Raw genomic sequence first — 23,236 nt, 5'->3', positions numbered from 1 at the left:
CAACGATGCAAGTGACACTTGCACCCCAACAATTTTTCAGTTACACCTCATAAAAAAATCACTTGCACCCTACATGTTTTAATAAATTTTTTTTTTTCTGTCCTACTATGATATAATTCCCCCTTAAATAAATGAAATGTATATAAAATATTACACTATTTTGTATAAATTTTTTATTTATATATCATTGATTAAAATGAAGTGTAAATTGATTTTCTTACTTAAAAAGATGTGTTTAGAATGACATTATTTTACGACATTAATATTTTCACCCCCTCTCTCTCTCTCTTCTTTTCCATACCTTCTCACCTTCCCTCTGGCACTCAAACAGCCACTTCATGCCACCAATACCCTCCCGCCTACCCAACCTCTTCTCAATACTTTTTTCCTTTTCTGTTTTTGGGTTAAACAGTAAAAAAGTGTTCGAGTCAATTTATGCGTAACTTGACTAATCCCCTCTCTGGTCCGGTCAAAAGCAAACCATGCATGCCAAGACTAAAAAATTCATAAGAAATTTCTTTCTTGTAATTTGATCCTAAGAGTTACACTGAACAATTGCATGAGAAACATACTCACCAACCATTAAAGACAATCCTCAAAATTAACTTATCTCACTACCACAACCCTTAACACCCCTCACTGCAACACTTCTAACCCCTTTCTCCCTCAAATCACACGAAACCCCTTCGCAAAAAAAGAGACACCAAAGAATTCAAGGTGTGAAGCTAAGGGTTTTAGATTTGAGTTTCAATGTTTTCTTGGCATGTCATCCTCAACTCCTCCTAACATAGAAGAAAGAGAAGGTTCCTATCGAGATACAATTTTTCTTTTGAGTTATGCATGTGACTTATTAATTTATTTATTTTAAGAGAAAGAAAGGGAATAAGAAAAAGGAAAGTAGATACAAAAGGAGAAAACTTAAACTCAGGTCAATCCCTTAACCATTAAATCAATCCTTTGGTCTAACACGTGAGTTAATCGACTTCCATCTCAAGTCAAATGACAGCCTCTGTGCAATCCAACTAAAATGCAATTTAAAGGTTGCCATTATTATGGTTAATTGCCTTTACTAGTGGTGGTTATTTTATTACTCGAGCCATAGCCAATTCAGAAATGGAAAGCCAGGATGCCCAAGACCAGAATAGTACTCAATTCACAAACCACGCAGGGTGAAGCATGTGTTAGGCTCCCAAATTTCCATTTCACTAAACCTAACATTTTATTCAAAAATTCATTAACTTTTAAGAACTTCAGCATTTTATTAAGAAGTTGGCCAGTTCTGTATCATCATGACCACAATCCTCATCTAAAACCAAACCGTTTCTTGCTCTTACTCAATTGATTATCAATGGGCTACAAAACATGTTCTCAACCATCTAAAATCAAACTAGCCACATTGTGCCAGTGGATTGAAGAAGCATGTTTCACTCCTTGTACAGAGGTGCTGGCTTTCACATTCTAACAAAACCCTAGTAGCCATTTTGCTTTTTGAACCCTTAGGGAGGACGTTGCGACCAAGAGACAATTGGACAGTCTCCCAAGAAACATAAACATAGAGGTGTTGACTCTGTGGTGGACAAACAATATCGTCAATCAAGTGCAGAGTAATGTATGTTCTGTGTGCTAGTCCTAAGCACATGGCACAGACAAGCCCTTACATGACAGGTCTTTCTGGGGTAAGGGGATGGTTTTTCTGTAGGGGGGAAAATGCAATGCAAGACCAATGAAACATGTATATATCAATGAATGAAAGATATAACTAAAAACTACAGCTGCTCATTTTCACCTGTTTCTTTTTTATACATCAGAATGATACACATTTGTATGCAGATGTGGATGTTGCTGCAACTTCTATTTTGAGAGGCTTCAGTATCTGTCGATTCCAAATCATCATCCAACATCTCTGTCAGTATATCAGCCTCACTACACATATATACAGACGAAGAGGCATGGCAGCAGATGTCATTGAACCTTCCAGAATGTTCCAAACGATAACTCAGCATTAGGAAGGAAGAGTCTATCTCTGCTTCTGTGTAAGTTATTTACAGTGATTCGAATGTTCATCCAAGTTCACCCACTCGAGTCTTTCCTCCTCTTATTCGGTCTGGTTTTTGGTTTTGAACAATCAGTTGAATCATTAAGGGTCTTGCTTGCCTTCATGTTGCTTGTCTTATCTGAGTTGGAAGGAGTCTCTGTCTCGCAACCTGGCTTAGGAGTTTCTGTTGAATCTGTAGGTTTCTCAAAGATGATGGCAGCATCTAGGGTGTACACGCGAAGAGCAAGGGCGGAGAGAGTTGAAATGTTTGCTGCAGCTGTGAGAGATGACCAGTACCACCAATCCTTTTTCACATAGTCTGCTTTTATCATGTTCTCAAGTACAATTGTTGCTTGGACCATCTGAAAACACCATTAAACATTCAATTTATCTACCCATTGTGTCAACCATAGTTTTTCATTCGTTAAGTTAATTTTTGAATCATGTAGTATTGTTCGGAGGTTGATATCCGAACTAAAATGGTGTGTAAACTGAGAGAAAGTGGGGTGCGGAAATAGTAGCTCTCCTGTAAGGCAGAGACCAATCAGGAGTAGTCTAGTAATAACAACACCTGCACCTTCTCGACCCACCACAGAAATCTAAAGTTGACATCTTGTGTGAAAAAATCATTGGACAGTTCAAATTAGAATGTATTATGACGGTCAAAACAATTTGGATGGGAAATTCTTTCCAATGTATTCCACTTTCATGGAACACAAGTCAAGCAGATACTAAACTTGTTATAAATCTAATTCTAGTTTAATGGAGTAAGAACGGAGATATAAAACTAGTCAAATCACCATTAGTCCTAAAGGCTTTAGTTGTTTTGTTAGGAAAACGGCAAACAATGCATTTTAAGCTCTCCAACACCCTCTCTCACATGCAACCCGTTTTCAAGTGGAGATACAAATATTCAAACATATAGAGAAAAAAAAAAAATGCAGATCAAAAAACAAACGCAGAGGGAGAGACTTGAACCCAGGATTTCACCTAACATGATCATTGATACCATGTTAACAAGGCTTACCTGCACCTCTACTACAGCATAATATGGAGAAACAACAAAATAAATAATACAAGAGAACCAAAATAAACAATGAATAACCCTAATAAAAGAAAAGAAGACTAAAATATCCTTTATAAAAATTACATAATTAACAAGACTAACCTCGTAGATGGACCCTGCAGATTTTACAAATGCACGCCAAGCAGATCTTTTTTCCAAATGAACCATAGAAGGTCTTAGAGCTTCCTCAGGTAGTGCAGCATCCATGTCAAGCAAGTTGATCTTGAGCTGCCTTAGAATTTGTGAGACCCTGCCAACTAATCGTCTCAATGAGGATTCAGGAATTACGCAGCAGTTACCGAACCCATGTGCTGGACTTTTATTCCTTCTGGAGAAGAACTGATCTCTTTCATTTGTAGAATTGGAGATCAATCTCTCAACTTTTGATGTCTCTTCATCTTTATCATTTCCAACACATCTAGGAAAATTGTTGGAATTGCTATCACAGTTCATATCGTTGATCCCTCGTATTGATTGTTGAAGCTGATCCTCCCAATCTGTTGATTTATTTGCAATATTGGCCTCATTTTTCTTTGTAGGGACCAACCTTAAGGTGGGGTCACTGAGATAAGGAGATACATTCGACACAAATGATGGAGTCCCACCAGATCCAATAAGTCCTACATCCCTTACCAATTCATTAAGAGAGTTTTGAGTGACAAACTTTGCACTGATCTCCTTTAAGTCAAATGGACATTCTGGCTCCCGAATTTTGCTCAGATTAGAGCCAATCTCATTCTTCTCACTTTTTGATGCTCTACCAATTCCATTATCATCAGGGCGCTTCTTAACTGGAGTTTCAGCCACCATCTTTCCCTTACGAGAATCTTCATTTACCTTGCTATTCTCAAGGATAGGTGAGCCGGCACTGCACGTTCCGTCACTATGACTCTCTAGTTCCTCACTAGAGGAACATGTCTTGTGGCACGATAGGCAATGGTGTCTAGAAGGCCAGATAAGTTCTAGGCATTCACATCGATACATTTTCCCTTCACAAGTTACCTTACTTTTCTCACCCTGCTTCTTTGAGATGTCAATGGCCTCTGAACCCAAGCAAGGTCCATGCTTCTTCTCCAAAGCAGTCACAGCCTTGGTCACCAGCAAATTGGAGTCTCTGGCTTTTAGACCAGTGGGGAGCTCCAAACAACTTGGTTGTTTTTGTTTCTCATTTTGAACATGGTTTCCAGCATTGTTCGTGTCTTTAAGTTTACTCTGCCAATGCAAAATGTGCTCTTTCAGTTCTCTCTCTCTTGCATCACCATCTCTCAGCCATCCAACAAGTCCTTGAATTTCAGCATCAGATTGGTAAGAAACCCATGCAGATGTGTCATACATACTGGAAGTGTTTGGTTTTCTTGAACTTGAAAGATTCAACATGCCATATTGAGATGATCTTAAATTTGAACTGCTCTCGGTTGGACCTCCATGCGCTGTCGCTTTACTCTGTTGTACCTCCATACTTCCATTAACAACCAGCAGTGAGTAAGTATCTGGCCTGCCAAAAACCCAGTACACTCGACCAGCAGAGTCCCTTCCCAAAAATTCTTTCCTAACAGACACCTTCTGAAATTCAGATTCTAGACTGGCCATTGAATCCTGCAGAACAGATATCTCATGCTTCAGCGAGCTCATCATCTCGAGGTTGTTGGCTTGTAATGCATTGGCATCAGATTGAAGAGAGGAATGATGGCCATTAAACATATGTTCATGTTCAGCTATTTGGTTCCCACTGACATCTGATGAGACAAGGCCTTCTGGAACTTGATTAGGGGTAAGCAACGGACCAATGGTATCAGACCGTTTAAAACTTTGACTTCTATTACTGGCACAACTTTTCTCTGAAATGTTTTTCGAAAAAGACCGGCAAGATTGTTCATTGTAATCATTCAGCCCATTCCACCGTGTGCCATCCTCTATGTGTTGAAAATTGCCAGAGCAGCATGAAACACTGTTGCTTCTTTTAGAAAGCTGACCCATTAATTTCCCATCTTTTGTAAGCACAGAAGCCAACCCATCTGGAACCAACTCTCCGACTCTATTGTGCACAGCATTTGCTTTTTCCAGATTAGCAGCCAGAACTTCTTCTCTAATTTTCAGGTTCTTCCATTCTGAAGAAAGGAACCGCAGTTTCTGCTGCAAATCAAGAGACGTATAGCCACAATGATCTAGGTGGTCACGAAGAATGGTTGAGTTCAGTGTCTCATCACACAAAAACTTCATAAGTAATATTCTCTGCATCAAGAACAAAAGAAGAGTTAGCTATTACACTAGTGAGGGGAAAAAGAGAAGAGAAGAGGAAAAAAGAACTAGGACATACAACTTCTACACATGACTTTGCCAGTAATTACTAAATTTTTTGCAAACAAGCAGCAAACAGCCCATACCCACCATATATCCATAGCCACCATCTATGGACATGGAGCTGTATGTTTTTGCTAATGGGAAAAGATGGGCATGGTTATCTGTTATCAGATACCAAACCATTTTTAGGAATGGTATCTGACAGTATTACACAGGTAAGTGTAAACTTATTCAAGGTACAACCACTCTACATAAAAGAAATATGAGAATCCAAAACCTTTCAAAAATGCAGTCACCAATGCAAATTACAAAGATGCAACCAGATCAGACAACAATTAAAGATTGCATATAGAAATTCAATGAACACATGAAGAGGCTTACAAACTAACCTCCTCTATATTGAACTCCCAGTACTCTTTTGACTCCATGGCTCTTGCTAATCGGGACAATGATTCCATAAAATTTCGAGTCAGTTCACCTCTATATCTCTTTTTCTGGCACAAACGGACCTGAGTACCACGGAATGTGCCTTGAGACTTGGACTTACCAGCAACACAAGAAGGACAATACCAATTTCCTTCCGGAATTCTTGCAAGTGGAGGATTTAAGCAATATGTGTGATACTCAGAATCACAAGTATCGCACAACAAAACATTGTCATCATCTTTGTCTACTCCACACACTTTGCAGACACCGTCATCCCAGGGAGCTTTGGGAAGTGAGCTCTCGTTTGCACAAAGAAGCACATCACACACCTCTTTTTCTGATTCATTGCTTAGGCATAAAGAATTTGCGCTTCCAGAAAACATTTGGATCAGCGTGAGGACCTGGAGCATGGAATAAGAATGAAAAGGGTTTAACTAAAAATATGACCTAGGTGAAGCAGATTGACAATTCGATAAATTATGGAGCAGATAACAGTATTCCACATACAATAGAAGCCAAGATGAGGTTCTATATACTTCCAGACAAGATATAATAATTACAACATATGTCCAACCTACCCAAGCTCGGGAATGATTTATTATAAATCAAATGTTTTCAAGGCAAGAGCAAGATGAATGTTCAAGAAATAACAACTAATCCATCCTCAATCCTAAATAATTCCCAATCAGAGTGAAGGCAGATAGAAAATCAGCCAATATGATGAAGTTTTAAATTGAACTAGCATTTAATAGAGAAATCAGTTAAGCTAGTATTGTGAAAAAAAGAAAGTAAAAGTGGAAAAGATTGTAAGTGAAAGCATTTGTAGGAGATCTTGTGATTAGACTAAATCAAAATACTGATTCTATTTTAAACTCGAACAAAGTTGAGGCACATTCTGAGATACTGGAAGCTGCAGGAAAATTAGATAATGGGATGAACCTAACAAAATTACAGCTAACGCACATGAATACTATATAAAAAGTAAATGGAGAGATACCTCTTTTTCATACAATTCTTCAAACTTTTGATATAAAGTATTTGCCAAATCAATCATATTAGACTGATCTGCATATGCGATGCGTATATTATTCCAAACCTACCAAAAAAACATAAAAGTTAGTAATCTTGCACTTATGTTGTGCGAATGCGGAGTCGGTGGATCATTTGTTTCTTCACTGTTCAGTGGCTTTGCGGTTATGGGATTTTATTTGTTCGCTCTTTGGGACTGTTTGAGTTCAACTGAAGGGGGTGTTGGATATGCTTTGGAGTTGGCGGGGTGCTTGGATTGGAAGTCGGTGATAGCGGGTGTGGGTGTTGCAGCCGTTTTGTTTGATGTGGCTTGTTTGGTTGGAGCAGAATAGGCAAACCTTTCAAGAGGTTTATCATGGTGTTTCTTGGTTAGAGAGTCATCTTCTGGTAGTTTTGTATAGTTGGATGGAGAGGAAGGTTGATCCGGATATGTTTGTTTTTTTAGATTTTTTGGATGACGTAATTGGTTAGGGTTTGTCTTTTGCCCCTATGTGGGGTTGCATTTTTGTATTCTTTGCATCATTTTGATACTTTCTTAATAAAATTTGTTTATTTATCAACCAAAAAAAAAAAAGTTAGTAATCTTGCACTTTCAATTAATGCTCTACATAAGCATCATGAGATGTTTACACATTGAACTCATGATGCAATACTAGCGGAAAAGAAACATACCTCCCGAACATCCTCGAGGAAAGCTTCATGGGATCCACCATAGGCCCCAGCAGCCAATCTGATATCAATAGTTCTGAAGTCTAAAGGACGAGATACCATTGCAGAATATCCAAGAAGTCCCTCATCGCCGTTATCATTAGGATTTACAAGAGTTCTTCCCAACAGATTGCAGAAGACTTTATCTTCATCTTCAGCAGCAGTACGCCGCAACACGATGCGACACTGTTTCATTATTATATCAGATACAGTGTGGACACTCTTTACTTTATCTTTCTTTTCAGGTTTGGGATGCAACTGTTTATGGTTCACTTCCCCCAGCAACGAAACAATTGCTCTCTGTACTCAGTCAATGGTAACCAACATGAGTTCAACATCAAAATTACTACTCTTTTACAAAGTGGAAAAAAAAGTCCTTTCAAAACTGTGAGAAGTTAACCTAACTGCAATCATTAGCATCAACATTTAGTAAAAAAATGGAGTATATTTAGATTCAAGTTGTAAAAATCTAGAATAAATACATTCAGCCTGAAGTTAAAATTTTTAAAAAACAAAATGGTAGAAAAATAGAAGTAATTACATAATTCACAGTTCACCAAATTAAAGCCAAATAAATCAATTATTCAGAAGCAATACATTTTAATCTCTATATTCAGCAGCAATACAATTACAATCATATTCACATTTTAAAGAAATGCCAAACTCATAACAGCAAACATAAGGAAACCTTTTATAAGCAGATCCAGACCCAACTGAAACCAAATTTCCAGAGAAGCATAAAACAGAACAACTCAGCTATTCATCACTAACAGGGATGTGGCTATCTGGCCAAGCATGTAGCCATATTATCATTTCCATTCCATAAATTAGCATGATTTAACACAATTTTTTCAGTCTTATCTGTAGCAACAAACTGTGACCTTGCTCTATTTCTTCTCTGTACAACTACAAGTTACTGTTAAAGAATCAGAAGAACCCAAACTAAAATCTTTGAATATATAAATGATGTGGTTTTATTTAATACAAGAAACACTTGATATGCATAAAACTTTGGGGGGGGGGGGGGGGGGGGGGGGGGGAGAGACAAAACTGACCAGTTTCCTGAAATACACGTGTGTGTAGGTCTGTCTGTACATTTCTTTTCCTCTTTATGTCTATGTATGTGCATGTGTGTATTTGTGTTTGTGTGTGTATGTGTTTTTTTTTTTTGCTTGTGTATCCAGCCACACAAGCCAAACAAACTCTAGCTTTGTTCCTGCTTACCCTATCCACACAATATTTGAATGCCCCTTCACCTCACAGATTCTCTTCCCTAAACATGCTGAAATTAATGTTATTTGCAAACAAATCTTATCTTGTCCAACTTAATTTATTAGATAACATTTTCAAAAACTGAATTAAAAAGAACAAAGAAAAAAGCACCTTCGTAGGTCCCGATGCATTTCCCTTGTAAACTTCCTTGCTAATTGAATGTTCCATTATCTTCTTTGCCCATTCTGGAGGATTTTTAGTTAAAGCATCATGCACACACTTCCTAATTCTTGCTCCAACATTTGTGGGCAGCTTTCTTACAGGTTCTAGTGCCTGCGCCCATGCAGGGACTTCACTTTCATTCACCTCAGTCGTTTTGGGAGTGCTCATTGCAGGATACTCATCTTGATCTGTCCTTACAAAGTCAAATTTCTTCACCGAAGAACCAAAGACTTGTTTTAAAGCCTCTGCAAGAAGCTGAGAATCACATAAATTAGTGCATGATTATTCATTAAGGATTTCTTGCAATACTGAATATTAAAATAATCATAAAAGTTAGAAACATGGATCAGAAGTTCTACAAGAGCAAATGGCAACTAATTACAAGGGAAATGGAAACAAAATTTATATGACACATAAATGAGAACATTTCAGTCTAGATCAAATACTAAAGAACATTAAAATACTGCAAACAGAATGATGGGATTAACTTTTCTGAAAACAAAAAATATAAATAAATAAATAAATAAAAGTAGATCTAAAAAATTAATCAAGATTGAAGTATACAAAAATGTGAAAAAGAAGGGCAGAAGAAGAAGCAAGCAAAATGCTATGTGACTAAATTTAGTCAATAGCCAAACACCTGTAAAGGAGGTCCTCCATGGCTCCACCCTGTGCCCTACCAGTGGAATTCATTGTTCCTATAGAGAGGGCCCCACATTGGTTTTATCTTTTCCTTCCTCTGCAAGCAAAAAATGTATCATCCACGTACTCAACAAGTTAAAGGATGTCATTGGTGGTGCCTGAAAAGTTCTGTCGAGGCAGTTGAACAAGCAAACCACAAATTAACAGCTCAAGCTTGACAAATTTGTCAGTCCGTTGGAACTTATCACCAGCGTAAAAAGCCAGCCCTAAGTTTCAATTATGAATCTATTGCCTTCTAAGATCAGTTTGAACAACACCACACTAGGCACAATTAGGCATATGAATACTTGTTCTGCAGCTAGATGAACATAATCCCTTAAATATTGAAGGAAGTTTGCATAAAACAAATGACCAACAGAGAATATATATTTATATATATATATATGTAATTCATAGAGCATGTTACACTTTCAGTTAACAGGAATTCAAGATAAAAGTTTCAGAAGGCTGATAAGCAAGCTCAGCAGGTTCACGAAGCTGCTAAAATTCAGCCAAATCTACAGGAACCAAGTTTGAACATATGTTACTTGGCCAAAAGCTTGAGCTTAGATAAATTATGCGTTAATTACACTGTACGCCCTTTATGGTTTAGACTGAAAACACTCAACCCCCTTGTGGTATAAAAATGTACATACAACCACCCTTTAGACTGGATGAAGCGCAAAATAAACACTTTCTGGCTGAGTTAACAGAGCATGTTGCACACATTGTTTTGACCATGTCTGAGCATGAAAGGGTGGTTTTGGCACCAAAAAGGCCAAACAAATGACAATTTTGCCCTTACGTATCTAATAAAAACCAACCCAAATCTCTCCTTCCATCCTTCGATGGTTTGCAGTTTAGACCAAACTTGCCAGAAACATAGTTGCTGCATTTCGACAAGAAAGAACATAAATGACAACCTAAAATAGGAACTAGAAAGACTGAATAGTATTAACTCAAAGAATTGAACATATTTCATACACTTGATAGAGTCCATGTATGTATTCTATCGATCTTCCAAAAACAATCCAAAGTTTTCAAGGGTAGTATTTGGATTCTGAGAACTTAATTGTAATCAAGATTTCACCTATATATGAAATATAAGATCCAGAAAGCTTAGAGAATTATCTATGGCAACACAGAAATTTACTTAGCATATGCCAGAAACCAGTAATATATTTGCTTACTATGTATAGCCAATGCAACGATAACAAATATTTCCATTTAAAGCAACTAAAGCTTACGGAAAACCTGACCTATGTATAGCCAATGCAACGATAACAAATATTTCCATTTAAAGCAACTAAAGCTTACGGAAAACCTGGCCAATGGACCAATGAACTATAATTATAATGAAAATTCCACCTTCTAAAAATTCAACAACACAAGTTATTAGAACACGGATAAGAGTAATGTAACCCCCTTATCAAAAATTAAACAAATAAAAGAAATGTAACTCAATCATACCTGCGCATCAGCCTCCATTCCAGCCACTCCTTTAAGAGAACCACAAAGTGTTCCCCCATCACCTTGTAAACAATGGAAGATTTTGGTGCTCTCATGGCAAGTAATCTCTGCAGAATGCAGATTACCCCCCTTTGACAAGACAACTAGGATGTATCTCCGAGCCAATTCAGGCCAAGTAAGCTCATTGATCTGGAGCATATCAAACTTCATTTTCTTTGAAGTAAGTGAGTTGTCTGCATCTTTCTTCTTTCCTCGTTTCGACTTACATTCTCCAGCATCAGAATTAGGATCAACATATCCTGCAACTTTCAAAAGGAGTTCACCTATTACCACTTTCAGCATTGAGCTATGGGCCATTCTCAATGCTGCACCAGTACATAAGGTGACATCTCCACAATTTTGGATTTCGTTTCCAGTCCCATCTAGCGGATTTATGGTGTCTAACCAAGGATTTAGCAATTCGTTTTCAAGTTCCTGGAATGAAAAAGGTTCCTCCAGGCTTAAAATCTCTGAGAAACGCCATAGAAACTCCCAAGCCTAAACACACATGCAAAATCATGAGAATATGCAACCAAGAAAAAAGAGATTTTAGTATCATCACTCATAATGAAAGGACGTTACAATACCTGAAGAACGTCACCTAACAAATACGCCGGAAGCTTTGCGGTTAGTGGCTTGCCTAAAGGTAAGGATTTCATCAAGCAAGAGTCTTCAACTAAAGGCTTTCGAGGTCTTTTACAACTTAATGAATTCCCATCTTGTACATTACTCCTTCGAGCCAAAAGGAACCCACTTCTAACTGTTTGAGAACCTGAATTTTGATTTCTTTTATTTAGAAATTTATACTCTGAACAGGCATGAACCCCAGGGAGCTGCTCTAAGATCTCCTGTACAAATTCCACATCTAATCCAAATCTGTCTTGTTGTAACCATTTCATCAGCATTTCACTGTATCTGTCAAATTCATTGTTGCTCCGAATCAAACATGGAATGTCAGTAGGTCCAGACAGATAACAAAACTTGGATAATGAATCAATATTGTCTGCTGCTTTGACATTCATTCCATTCATATTATGTTTACAGCAAAATTGAAGTCTGTCTATTCGCTTAAATACCTCATGGCAAGCACACACAAGAGTTTGAGAGGCCATTTCCCATACCAATGATGATGATCTCCCTTCCACTAAAAATTCACCAATAGAGTCACCCAGCCTTATAGCATCAGGTATGATGTTTACAATTCTGTGTGGAAAGCAACTAGACTCTGTTGTCGAACTTTTTGTGTTTTGAAAATCAATATCTTCCATATGTGGTGGGTTATCTTCTGTCAGCAGCATTTGAATACTCAGATTCTCATCATCATCCATTCCAGAAGTAGTTGAATCATCATTTGCCACTTTGCCGTGCCCATCATCTGAGTCAGATTTTTGTCTCAAGAAGAGGACTGTTGAACTAATTGGAATGGGCTGTGTGGAGCATGGATATCTTCGAACTTCAAAAATAGGACCAGCATCACCACCATCTATAACCTCAGAAACAAAAATGGACCCAGTAATCTTGTCATGCCAACAAGACCTGTAACCTACAGGGCAGATCTGGCTGGTGTTATGATATGAAGGCCGAGGATCAACCTTGCCCAAAGAGAGGACAAAGAAGTCTTCAAATTGCAATGGAAATCTATCCTGGAATGAAAGAGGAAAAAAAATCAGATAAAATTCAACTAGTTGATGGCTCTAACCTCAATGACTTCAACATTATATGGAATCAAATGATCTAACCTCCTGTTGAAAAGAAAACAGTAGACAGTAAATTATGCATATATTTACCTGAAACAACTCAAATCCAGAGTCATGTTCCATGGAGTCAGCTTCCATACGGCTTCTGCTGATCTCAAATTCACCAGTCCGATGACCTACAATCCCAATGCCCGACGAGATGCCCACAACAGCACTTCTCTTTGGAGCATTCTGATTTTCCCTATAGTTATTGGAGCTGTGGAACCTCAAAATTTCCTTTCGCCTTCTGTTTGAGTGTAATCCCTTTTGCAAAGCAAATCCACCACTTATATCCTCAGTTTCTAAAGAACGATAGTTTCTCAACAATCCAAGATGCCCAGCGACATCAGGCATTGACTCAAACCTACTTCCATCAGGGGCACAGTAAACTGCAACGGTCTTACATCTGTTCTTACAAAAAACAAATTCCACATGCCAGCCATCATCACCTAATATGCCTCGGTTTTTATGTATACATTCTCTAAGGCCTTCAAGATACAACTCACTTTGAGTCTCTGGATGAAAAGTCAAAGGTGTACAACGACTGGAAATTTGTGGGGAACTCAAATCTGAAGTTCTATACTGTCTGCACTGCACTATATCTTCAAAACCTGATTTAGGAATTTGTGTCACAACACGAGATGCCTTTAGGAGATTAAATCCATTCTCCAGATGTAAAATATTCGAAGTTGTCACAGAGGGATTGAGCGAGTGACCAGTGAAAGTAACATCAAGGAGAGAGTGCCTTCTACAAATCAAATGCATATATCATTAACTGCTGTAAGGCTCTATTTAATGCAAATACTATTTGATGAAAAATGATGCACAAACTTATTACAGGAAATCTCTAAAGCAATTGGAGTGCACTCCAAGGATATTGCAGCTCATGTTGAAGTCCTGCTACTCAGAATTTAATGTGATATGCAATCAACTGTCAATTTCTCAAGTCATCTCTTCATATGCTAAGTAACACCGGAAATAGGCTTAAGCTCCTTAAATTGTATGCCAGCAAGTAAATTCCTAAGAACACGTACATCTGGTGGTGTGAAATTATGAAAGATGCTCATAGATCTGAAATAACAATTGGCACAAGCTCAACAGTGAAGTTCACTACTAAAAATATCTTCTTGTTTACCGACAATCGAAAGCCTCAAGAAGAATGTGATCATCTCAAGCCCTTGCACCTCACTAGGAGGTGAAGGGTTCGACTCCCTCCACCTGCATGTGGGTCTTCTTTCCCATGTTGGGAGTTGTATTTCATTGTACTCCGATGTACCAAACAGGAAAGTTTCCTTCCAATTTAAATAGTACATAATGTAAATAAAAGGAAAAGAGCGAACAACAATTAAAAAGATTACAGCTAAGGCTACAATAACAAAAACATGGCAATTATTCAGGTGCATTTATTATGGCTAAAAAATATCTAAAAATGTTTTCTTAGTTGAATTGAAGCAGTGGATGGAACGTTTAAGGCTATTAGTTGGTTTCCTTTTTGTAAATAGATATTGGGAATCTTTACTTTATTTTCTAAATCTTTTGACTCTTGCTCACTTTCTAAGCAGTACATGGGAAAAATTGGAAATTAAATACAAGCATCGCTCCATAGGTCACACAAGTCGACCACTATAGAATATTTCTTTTTATAAAAAAAATAAATAAATTTAAACCAATAAAAGATTAACACAATACATTGTACCCAAAAATAAATAAGTTATCTATCATATTTTTGGATGTTTTATTGGAATTAATCAACTCAAAACATAAGATTGTAAATATTATATATTTCAAGTTCTCAATGCCTAAATGACTGATTTGTGGAGTGAGTGCGAGAACGAGAGAGCATCATTTATGAAAATATCTTGAGAGCGGGAGCGCCTTCAGGGCATGTATATTTTTATTTTAGAATACATAACATATATATTTACATAAATATACTTAACTCAATATTTTTTTTTATGAATTCATTGTTTGTATAGCATAATTACACTTGGTGTTGACAAAGAAAAATGCATGCATGTGATAAATAATATATGTTGTTATGTATTAATAATAAAGCATTAGTAGTGCAAAGAGTCTGGCTTCTCTAGGCACTTGGTTGCACGTTCAAAACTGTGCGACAATACGATTTGCACACTGCGCATTCTTTGTTGTCAAGATTTGATCATCTTTCTTTGGTTCCTCTTTTGGAGGATAAGAGAGTTTGGACTCTTCATTCATCGGGTATTTTTTCTTGCAAGTCCTTTTTTGATAAAATCATTGATGATTCTCATGTTCCTCAGTTTTCCTTTTGCAAAAGAATTTGAAAAGCTTGTGTTCCTCTAAAGGTGAAGGTGTTTATGTGGGCCTTGGTTCATGGAGGCATCTTGACAAATAACACATTGCAAAAAAGGAGACCTAATTGTTTTCTAAATCCTCAGTGGACCATTATGTGTTGTAAGGATGGTGAATCTTTGGATCATTTATTTTTGCACTGTCCAGTTGCTTTGAGTCTATGGCACAAATTGTTTTTTTTGCAAAATGTTATGTGGGTGGCACCAAAAGGTAGTGCGCATATGCTACTAATTTACTTTCGAGCTATGGGAAGTTCGAAGAGGGCCAAAGTGCTATGGTCTTGTGCCGTTTTTTTGCAACTTTTTGGGTTCTATGATTGGAAAGAAATGCGCTGTTGTTCGAAGATAAATCTCAGGAAGTGGACTGGCTGTGAGATAAAGTTTGTCACTTAATTTCCTTTTGGGCTTCAGTGAATTCTCTCTTTAAGGAGGTTCCACTATTTCTGTTAACTAGAGATCGGTTGTCGGTGTGTTACATGTAGATTTTTGCTTGAGACCGCCTTTGTTTGGGTTATGTATTTTTTACTTTCATTCTCTTTTTGTAAGAGGATGCCTTATCCTCGTTTCTTTTTTATTTATCAATAAAATCTTTTGTTGTTGATGAAAAAAAAAAAGGACTACTATAACTTGCATGTGTGGGAAGTAGTTATTTGTTTGTTTGAAATTTGAGATTTTGATCAAATGAATATACAGATTTGATGCGAATTATTCTCCAATCCGCCGGAGCACAATTTGCCCAATCACCTACACAGATTAGGTAACTTATGTGCTATTGCCCATCGTCTTTCATGTGATTCCATTTCTATATCCTTGATGTCTAATCACAAGAAAAAGAATTAAAGAAAAATTAAGTTTTCAAGTTGCAAACTTTGGCATTTTTTAAACTAAAGCACACAATGCTTCAAAACATGTATTCCGCAACACAAATCATTAAGGCATTAGCATAATAGAATTCACTTTTTAGGAAGTTTTGCATGAGTTCATACTCTTAGTTTAGGAAGCTTCAAATTCATAATAATCATAAGATTACTACCAAACCTTTTTATGTTTGCTGTTTGCAAATATTTCACAACACTACCTTGTCAAATAAAGAAAGTTCAGTCTAATAATGATCTATAAATCTCCAAAAGTGAGTCCCAGTTCCAAGTTACAAAACCAAATAAAGGTGAACAACTTGTAGTGCATCCCATAGGTAACACAAGGATGGTGTCACTAAGGGTAAATTGAGAAGGTAATAAATATATGACCATGTGGATTAGGGTTCTTCTAAAATGTGTTATGATTACTTTCTTCTTGTACTCACTAATAGAACATTGAAGTTTAAACCATTTTGAGGCATTCCACATATTCCTTTTCACGTTGGTAGTGGATGCACTTCATGGATTCATTCATATTTCATGCCTGGATGAAAAGCTACTTATTAGGTAAAACAATTTTGGGTTGGGCTTGGGAGAGAGTTTAGGCATCTCGTTTATATATTTTTTTTTTTTTTGATAAATAAAGACTTTATTGAAAAAGCATCAAGAAGATGCAAAGAAGAATACAAGAGCACCAAAACAGAACCAAACAAAAAACAAACTAAAAACGCCTAACTCAGAACATCATCCAAAAAATCTAAGAAAACAAACAAATCCGGATCTACCCTATTCTCCAGCCAACCATACATTGTAATTAGAAGCCGATTCTCAAGCCACAATACAGATTGAGAAATCTCTTGAAAAGTTCTCTGGTCCACTCCAATCATACCAACCACATCAAACAAAAAGGCACAAAGGACGAAACCCACTGTCACCAGTGTCCAACCCGAACCCCCCTCCACAACATATCTAAAACCCTCTCATTTATAATTTGTTGCTAACACTCTTTACATTCACTAATGGAACAAGTTTTTAGCATATGAAGTTTGTTGGCTCCCTTATTAGTAACATTATTGACAGTTTCATAGAGCTTATAATCAAGGAATTTCCCAAGAGATTAGCTCAGACAAACAGATCAAAAAAACCCTTTGGGTAACAAAATTTCCTTTAGTAAGGCCAGCTAAATAACCTTGCCAATATTCCTTTTCATACTTTCTTTACATAAGCTCCATTAATTCACTCCCATGAGTTAAAATGACCGCCATTCTTGAATTCTTACCTTGGTTGCAAAATTTAAAAAAGTAACTCCTTTATGCAGAGTGACCGCAAGAAAGACACTCCTTGACAATATTTCCCTCTTCCATTGGCCAATCGTGGAATTCCAACATTCATCATCACTACAATTATTTGAACATGAAATTGCCTTTTTTCTTTATATCATAAAAAGATGTTTACACATCCCCTCAGCTTTGAACTTAGATTCTCATATTTTTATCTTGAACACTTCGGTTTTAGAGGTATGCATGGGTTAATGAGATCCATGCAGCAATTCTTAGATAGTAATCACTAGGTTCGGCTTATAGCCAAACTCAGAAACTAACCAACTTTGGTTAGTTCTCATTTTTTGGACCTAGAACCGAATCGACCAAGGTGCAAAACCAAACCAAAGTTGAGTCACTGTAACATCGACTAGAACTGAACAACCCAATCCATGAAGGTCGGGTTGGTTCGGTTCGTGGATTATTCGATTATTTTGAGCACCCTTATTTGGTTTTTCCTCTTTTACACCTTTCATTCATCATCACCTGAATGATTTGTCACTTTGCAAAAAATCAAGGTGATTTTGAAATCAAAGATTACTCCCAAGTTCACACTCTTGTTGGATATCCCCCCTCAATTTCAAATTTAGATTCTCATACTAGCATCTACAGCACTTTGGTTTCTCCTCTTGTGCACCTTTCATTCATCATCTCTTCAATGATTTGCCCCTTTCCAAATGATCAAGATGATTTTGGACTATGCGATTACTCCAAGTCTTCATCTTGTTCCATATCCCCTCAGTTAAACTTAAATTCTCGTACTTGTATCTCAAACACTTCGGTTTCTCCTCACGTACACATTACATCCATCTCCTCCATGATTTGCCACTTTCCAAATGATCAAGGTGATGTTCAACCCAAAGATTGCTCCAAGTTTGCATCATGCTACATATTCCTTTATCAATTTCGAATTGAGATGTTCATATTGATATCTTGAACACTTTGGTTTCTCCTCTTATACACCTTTCTTTGATTCGTCGTTTTCCACATGAAAACGGTGGTTTGCAACCTTGTTGCCCCGCAACAGACACAAACCATATGCTTCAAAGAAAGAACTCGATGAAGTTTTTGCTTTTTAGCCTAAACCATATCTTAAGTATCCCATCAATACTTTTTTGCTTATTTGATGCAACATAGGTTTTCATGCTTAGAAAAATGGGTTGCGTGGACTCGTTTATTTCTTCCATGCTAGAAATTTCTTCCCTTGGATAGCAATATACACAAAGAGAACAGATTATGTAGATATCAGCTATTTGGAAAATTATAGTCATCATAATTTTGGGAAAAAACAATGTAGTCTTCCACAACATCACTTCATTAAAGATTGGTCAGATAGAGCTTAATTCCATACATCCCATATTCGGTAGCAATCTTAAAAAAGAGAAACAAATCAAACTTTCCAAGCTTCAATTGTTTGTCAACCTACATGTACAAAACACCATCCCCATTTAACATGTCGGTCTTCCAAACCGTCAAGGTGACTTGATGTCATGCCACAATGACATCATAGTTTATTCATTTATATGTTAAGAACAACTAGAGAAATAGGGTCAAGCAAAAATATTTACATGCCAATAAAGAAATAAAATACACTCTACGATCAAAATGACTAAACTTTCCCCCAATTTGATGGCCTTTGCAGTAGTGTAACATTGTTGGTAGCCAGAGATTCGATTCAGAAATATTATATGTCCAAGGAATGAATTTGGGGAAGAAGGGCCCACAGGAACGAATGGAAAGATTGAAAAATTGGAATATAAGTAATATGATATTTATAACCCATCGATGCAATATGAGGAGAGCCGATGTCAAGTACATGAATTACTATCGAAGAGGCAAGAGAGACATAAACCATGTTCAATGCTTATTTGACTAGCTCAAAACTAGACTCACTATAGTAATCTGTCTGTTGCTCTTGCTGAAATCATTACTCTTCATCCTCATGTGCTCCAGAAATTGCACTCCCTAGACCAAGCCAAAAGTAATAGCGCATTCCAAACTTGCCCAAGATCATCCAAACTAGTCTCCAAAAGAAATTGGAAGTTGAAGCCTTTCCTTCCAATCCAAACTGATGACCTTCCCTTAGTATCCAGTCCAGGTCGAAGGAGTAGCTAGTCCAACTTCTTGAGTAGCTGAGATATTGAACAACAAATATCTGATTGAATTCCTTGCCTCACCCAAAGATGAGAGGGAAGGTTGATTTGACTCGAATCCTAGACCTAGTCTTTAATCCTACATTGGTTAATGATGTGATGGGAGAAGTTTTTATTTTGTCATTTTTTCATCAATGCTAGCCCATGCCGTCCTTCAGCTAGACACATCTTGAATAAGTAAACAACAATCCCTCAATGACCAAAAACACTAGATAAGACCTTTATACAAATGATTTATTAGTGGCTCAACCCATAAAACATTTTATAAGCAGTTCACAAACACCATTTAGTTAAAAAGAACACCATATTGATGAACAATTTTGGACGACAACAATTTTAGGGGCATTAGGACCAATTGATAGTTGTAAAGCTCACTCCATCTAGTTTAGTTTAAACTTCAAAGAATTTCTTCTAATAAATTTCTTTTTTGGTTCACCTAAAAGTGGAGGGCATCAATTAAATGAAAATTTTTGCAACACTACTTGCACATTAGCTGAAACCTCCTATTTTTGGACAATTCAATTCAACTTCTAAGGGTGTTTTAGGAAATGCCATCAAGGCTGAGTTTGTGTCATTTTAAATGGATCCAGCAGAAGCTAACAAAATATGGAACATGGAAACTTGACACGGAATAACCTAGATACTTGGTAATTGGGTTGTTGATCTCAAGGCACAATAAAAATATCAGCATTTTAGTTATGAAGGCATTAGCCTATCTCATAATTGATGGGTTATTTCATTTCTTGGATTCAAAGGCGAACCAACCCGAAAATTGCTTTCTGGAAGCATGCTGCATATGATTCTGCGAAGAAAAAAGAGGCATTTCTATGCTCCTTTCTTATTTCTTCTGATTTTGTTGTATTTGCCCCTCAATCCGCTTTTCTTTCCACAATTACTTCTCTTTTGTCAGTATCTTTTAGATTTCAATAAAATTTTGTTTCTTAAAAAATGTTAGTGCTGGATTACTTACAAGGGTGCAAACAGTCTTGGCAGCCGAACACCAAACCACTAGAAAAGCCTCCATGCAATGCAAGAACAAAATTTTGTTCCAAGAAAAATAAATGTCAGTGCAGCATTACTTATAAGAGTAGAAAGAACTTTCAAGCCAGATGAACACACAGCTAATAGAAAGGCTTCCATGCAAGCATAAAGTGGCCTTGCTTACAAATACAACCAATATAGAGTAGCTAATCAATTTCTGTCCACAGAGCTTAGAGAGATACATGAAAACAGTCATGGGTTTTCAACTCAACCAGAGAAACAACTCCTAGCAAGTACAACAGCTTTGATTAAACAAGTAAAAGTAACAAATTAAACGCACCCAACAAAAAAAAAAAAAACACCTTTTGATTTCAACTTTAGTAAATTTAAACCTATTATTAGCAAATACCTGAAAGAAAAAAAACAAACAAACAAACAAAACAAAAAATTATAAAATAAAAATAATAAATAAAAAAACTGTAAATTTAGTTCCAGTCAGCCAGAAAACATCTAGCTAATAGAAAGGCCTCCATGCAAGCATAAAGTGGCCTTCTTTACAAATACTAGTACCAATATAGAGTAGCTAATCAATTTCTATCCGTAGAGATTAGAGAGATACATGAAAACAGCCATGGGTTTTTAACTCAACCATAGAAACAACTTCCAGCAAGTAAAAAAGCCTTGATTAAACAAGTAAAAGTAACAAATTAAACCCACCCACCAAAAAACAAACAAACAAACAAACTTTGATTTCAACTTAAAGTTGAACTTAAGTTTATTAGCAAAGAACTTAGAAAAAAAAGAAGGGGAAGAAAAAATTGTAAATTTAGTTCCATTCAGTCAAACAGTTATCCAATTAAAAGGAAGGAGAAGGGAAAAAAAAGGAGTAAAAGAAATAAGAAAACTCATACTTGTCATCACCATTTTGCTCTGCTTCTCTCCTCTGAACTCTGTTCCCTCCACCACCACCATAGCTCGGCACTTCCTCAAGAAACCCCTCTCCCTCCGCCTCTCGCGGCGGCGATGCATTCATATCCAAAAACCCCACTCCACTCCTCAGCTTCTCACTCCCATTGCTCAACAAACACTTGAAGCATTTCCATTCTCTCGATTTCTGATCCTCCTTCGTCCCCAAACACCTCATGTGAAACCCTCTTCCACAACCACAACACACAACCGTATCTCCCTTCACTTCGGCTGTTCTTCCACACGACGCGCACAAAACCTCGCCGGAAAAAACCCCTTCTTTCTTCGCCGCGGGAGCGACGGCGGCCTCGTCGGCGGCGGGGGTTTCTCGAGGAGGAGTCTCGTTGAGATCGATTTCGAAGGGCAAGGAACGGGTCCCGGGTCGAGCATTGGTGTCGGGTTCGGGTAATTTTGTTGCGAACTCCATTGTTTTTAAACAATTGGTTTTGAAGAAGTTGAATTCGATTCAATTCTGGGAAGTAGAAAAGGCATTATACAGATACGAAAACAAAAAGTTTCGATCTTTGGAAGATGAAATGCGAGAGGAGAGAGAAAAGAAAAAGAGAAATTTTAGACAGAGAGAGAGAGAGAGAGAGAGAGAGATTGGAGATCGAGAGAAGAGGTTTTAAGAACAGGACTGGCTTTGATTCCAGAGCACCGACTGAGTATTTCTCTCGCGAAGAGGCGAAACGTAACGTATATGAGAGAGAGAGAGAGAGAGAGAGAGTGAGTGAGACCAGAAAAGGGCCAAAAAATGAAAGTTGAAACAAACTCTTTTGTATCGAAGCGAAGAAGCTGAGACCTGGTTCGGCTTCTCTCGAGAATTGCGAAAGGGATTTTTTTTTCTGGTTGTTGTGAAATGACCAGAATGTCCTCGTCAGTTAAATGCCTTTATTATTTTCAGGGGTAGGAGAACTTAAAATATATATATATATATATATATATAGAGGAGTGTTTTGAGAAGTTAGTAAAAAAATGACTTTTGACTTTTTATAAGTTTTTTAGCTTTTTAGAAAGTAATTTGGAAAGTTCGAAAAAAGCAAATTTTTTACTTTTTAGTTTAATATTTATTTATGGTGTCAAATCAAATTAAAATGACCAAAATTCTTTTATCCAACATAAGAAATTTTTTTTAAAACTTTTTTGTCATAGGGCCTAATTTGTAATTTCACACCTGCGTTTTTAACCCTTTCCAAACCAAATTTGTTACGTTTTTGGCTACTTGCATTTTAAAAAAATGATAAAAAAACCGTGCCTATTTTTTGGCGCTTCCCAAAACAGCACATAGTTATTAAATGCTTTCTAAATTAAGGGAGTGGTTTGGGTGTTCTGAGTAAGTATATTTTTTAATTTTTTATAAAAAAAATTATAAAAAAATAAAGAAAGTAGTTAGAAAAGTAGAAAAGAGATATAGATAAATATTGATTGATGTGACTTAAATAAGTATATGTAAGTAAAAAAACAAAAATGCTAGAAATCTCTAACATTACTAAAAAAAAATGCATTTTTTTAATTTATCCCAAACACATACTAAATTTTGTACTAAATATTTTTGTGAGTGCGGGACTTACACTAACAAATATTTTGTACTCAACAATGATAGAGACCACTAATTTTGAAGCTCTAAAAAGACCACTAATGATATGGCACTCAATAAAAAAAGAAAAAAAATACAACACCAAGGCTAAAATATCAAATCATTCAT

General features: G+C 36.8%; 1 protein-coding gene across 3 annotated transcripts; it reads right to left on the bottom strand.

The window, feature by feature from the left end:
* Window positions 1–1,708: 1,708 nt before the first annotated feature.
* On the bottom strand, window positions 1,709–22,387 carry LOC114274448 (methyl-CpG-binding domain-containing protein 9). Of its 3 annotated transcripts, XM_028216372.2 has the most exons (11): window positions 21,477–22,279; window positions 13,764–14,217; window positions 12,977–13,673; window positions 11,777–12,832; window positions 11,151–11,687; window positions 8,949–9,254; window positions 7,530–7,865; window positions 6,826–6,924; window positions 5,792–6,229; window positions 3,204–5,333; window positions 1,709–2,397 (listed from the first exon to the last, which is right to left on the bottom strand). In XM_028216372.2, exons 2-11 carry the CDS (start codon window positions 13,811–13,813, stop codon window positions 2,071–2,073), a joined length of 5,976 nt encoding a protein of 1,991 aa, XP_028072173.2. In that variant the 5' UTR covers window positions 13,814–14,217; window positions 21,477–22,279; the 3' UTR covers window positions 1,709–2,070. The 3 variants fall into 3 exon arrangements, with proteins under 3 accessions (XP_028072173.2, XP_028072171.2, XP_028072172.2); XM_028216370.2 differs by lacking the exon at window positions 13,764–14,217 and having other exon boundaries at window positions 21,477–22,387; XM_028216371.2 differs by lacking the exon at window positions 13,764–14,217 and having other exon boundaries at window positions 12,977–13,670; window positions 21,477–22,280.
* Window positions 22,388–23,236: the final 849 nt, after the last annotated feature.

This window comes from Camellia sinensis, chromosome 10, assembly GCF_055761805.1.
Source record: "Camellia sinensis isolate YWXY chromosome 10, ASM5576180v1, whole genome shotgun sequence".
NCBI lineage: Eukaryota > Viridiplantae > Streptophyta > Magnoliopsida > Ericales > Theaceae > Camellia > Camellia sinensis.
The sequence above is the reverse complement of the archived record's forward strand: the minus strand, read 5'-3'. Positions and strand labels throughout refer to the sequence as shown.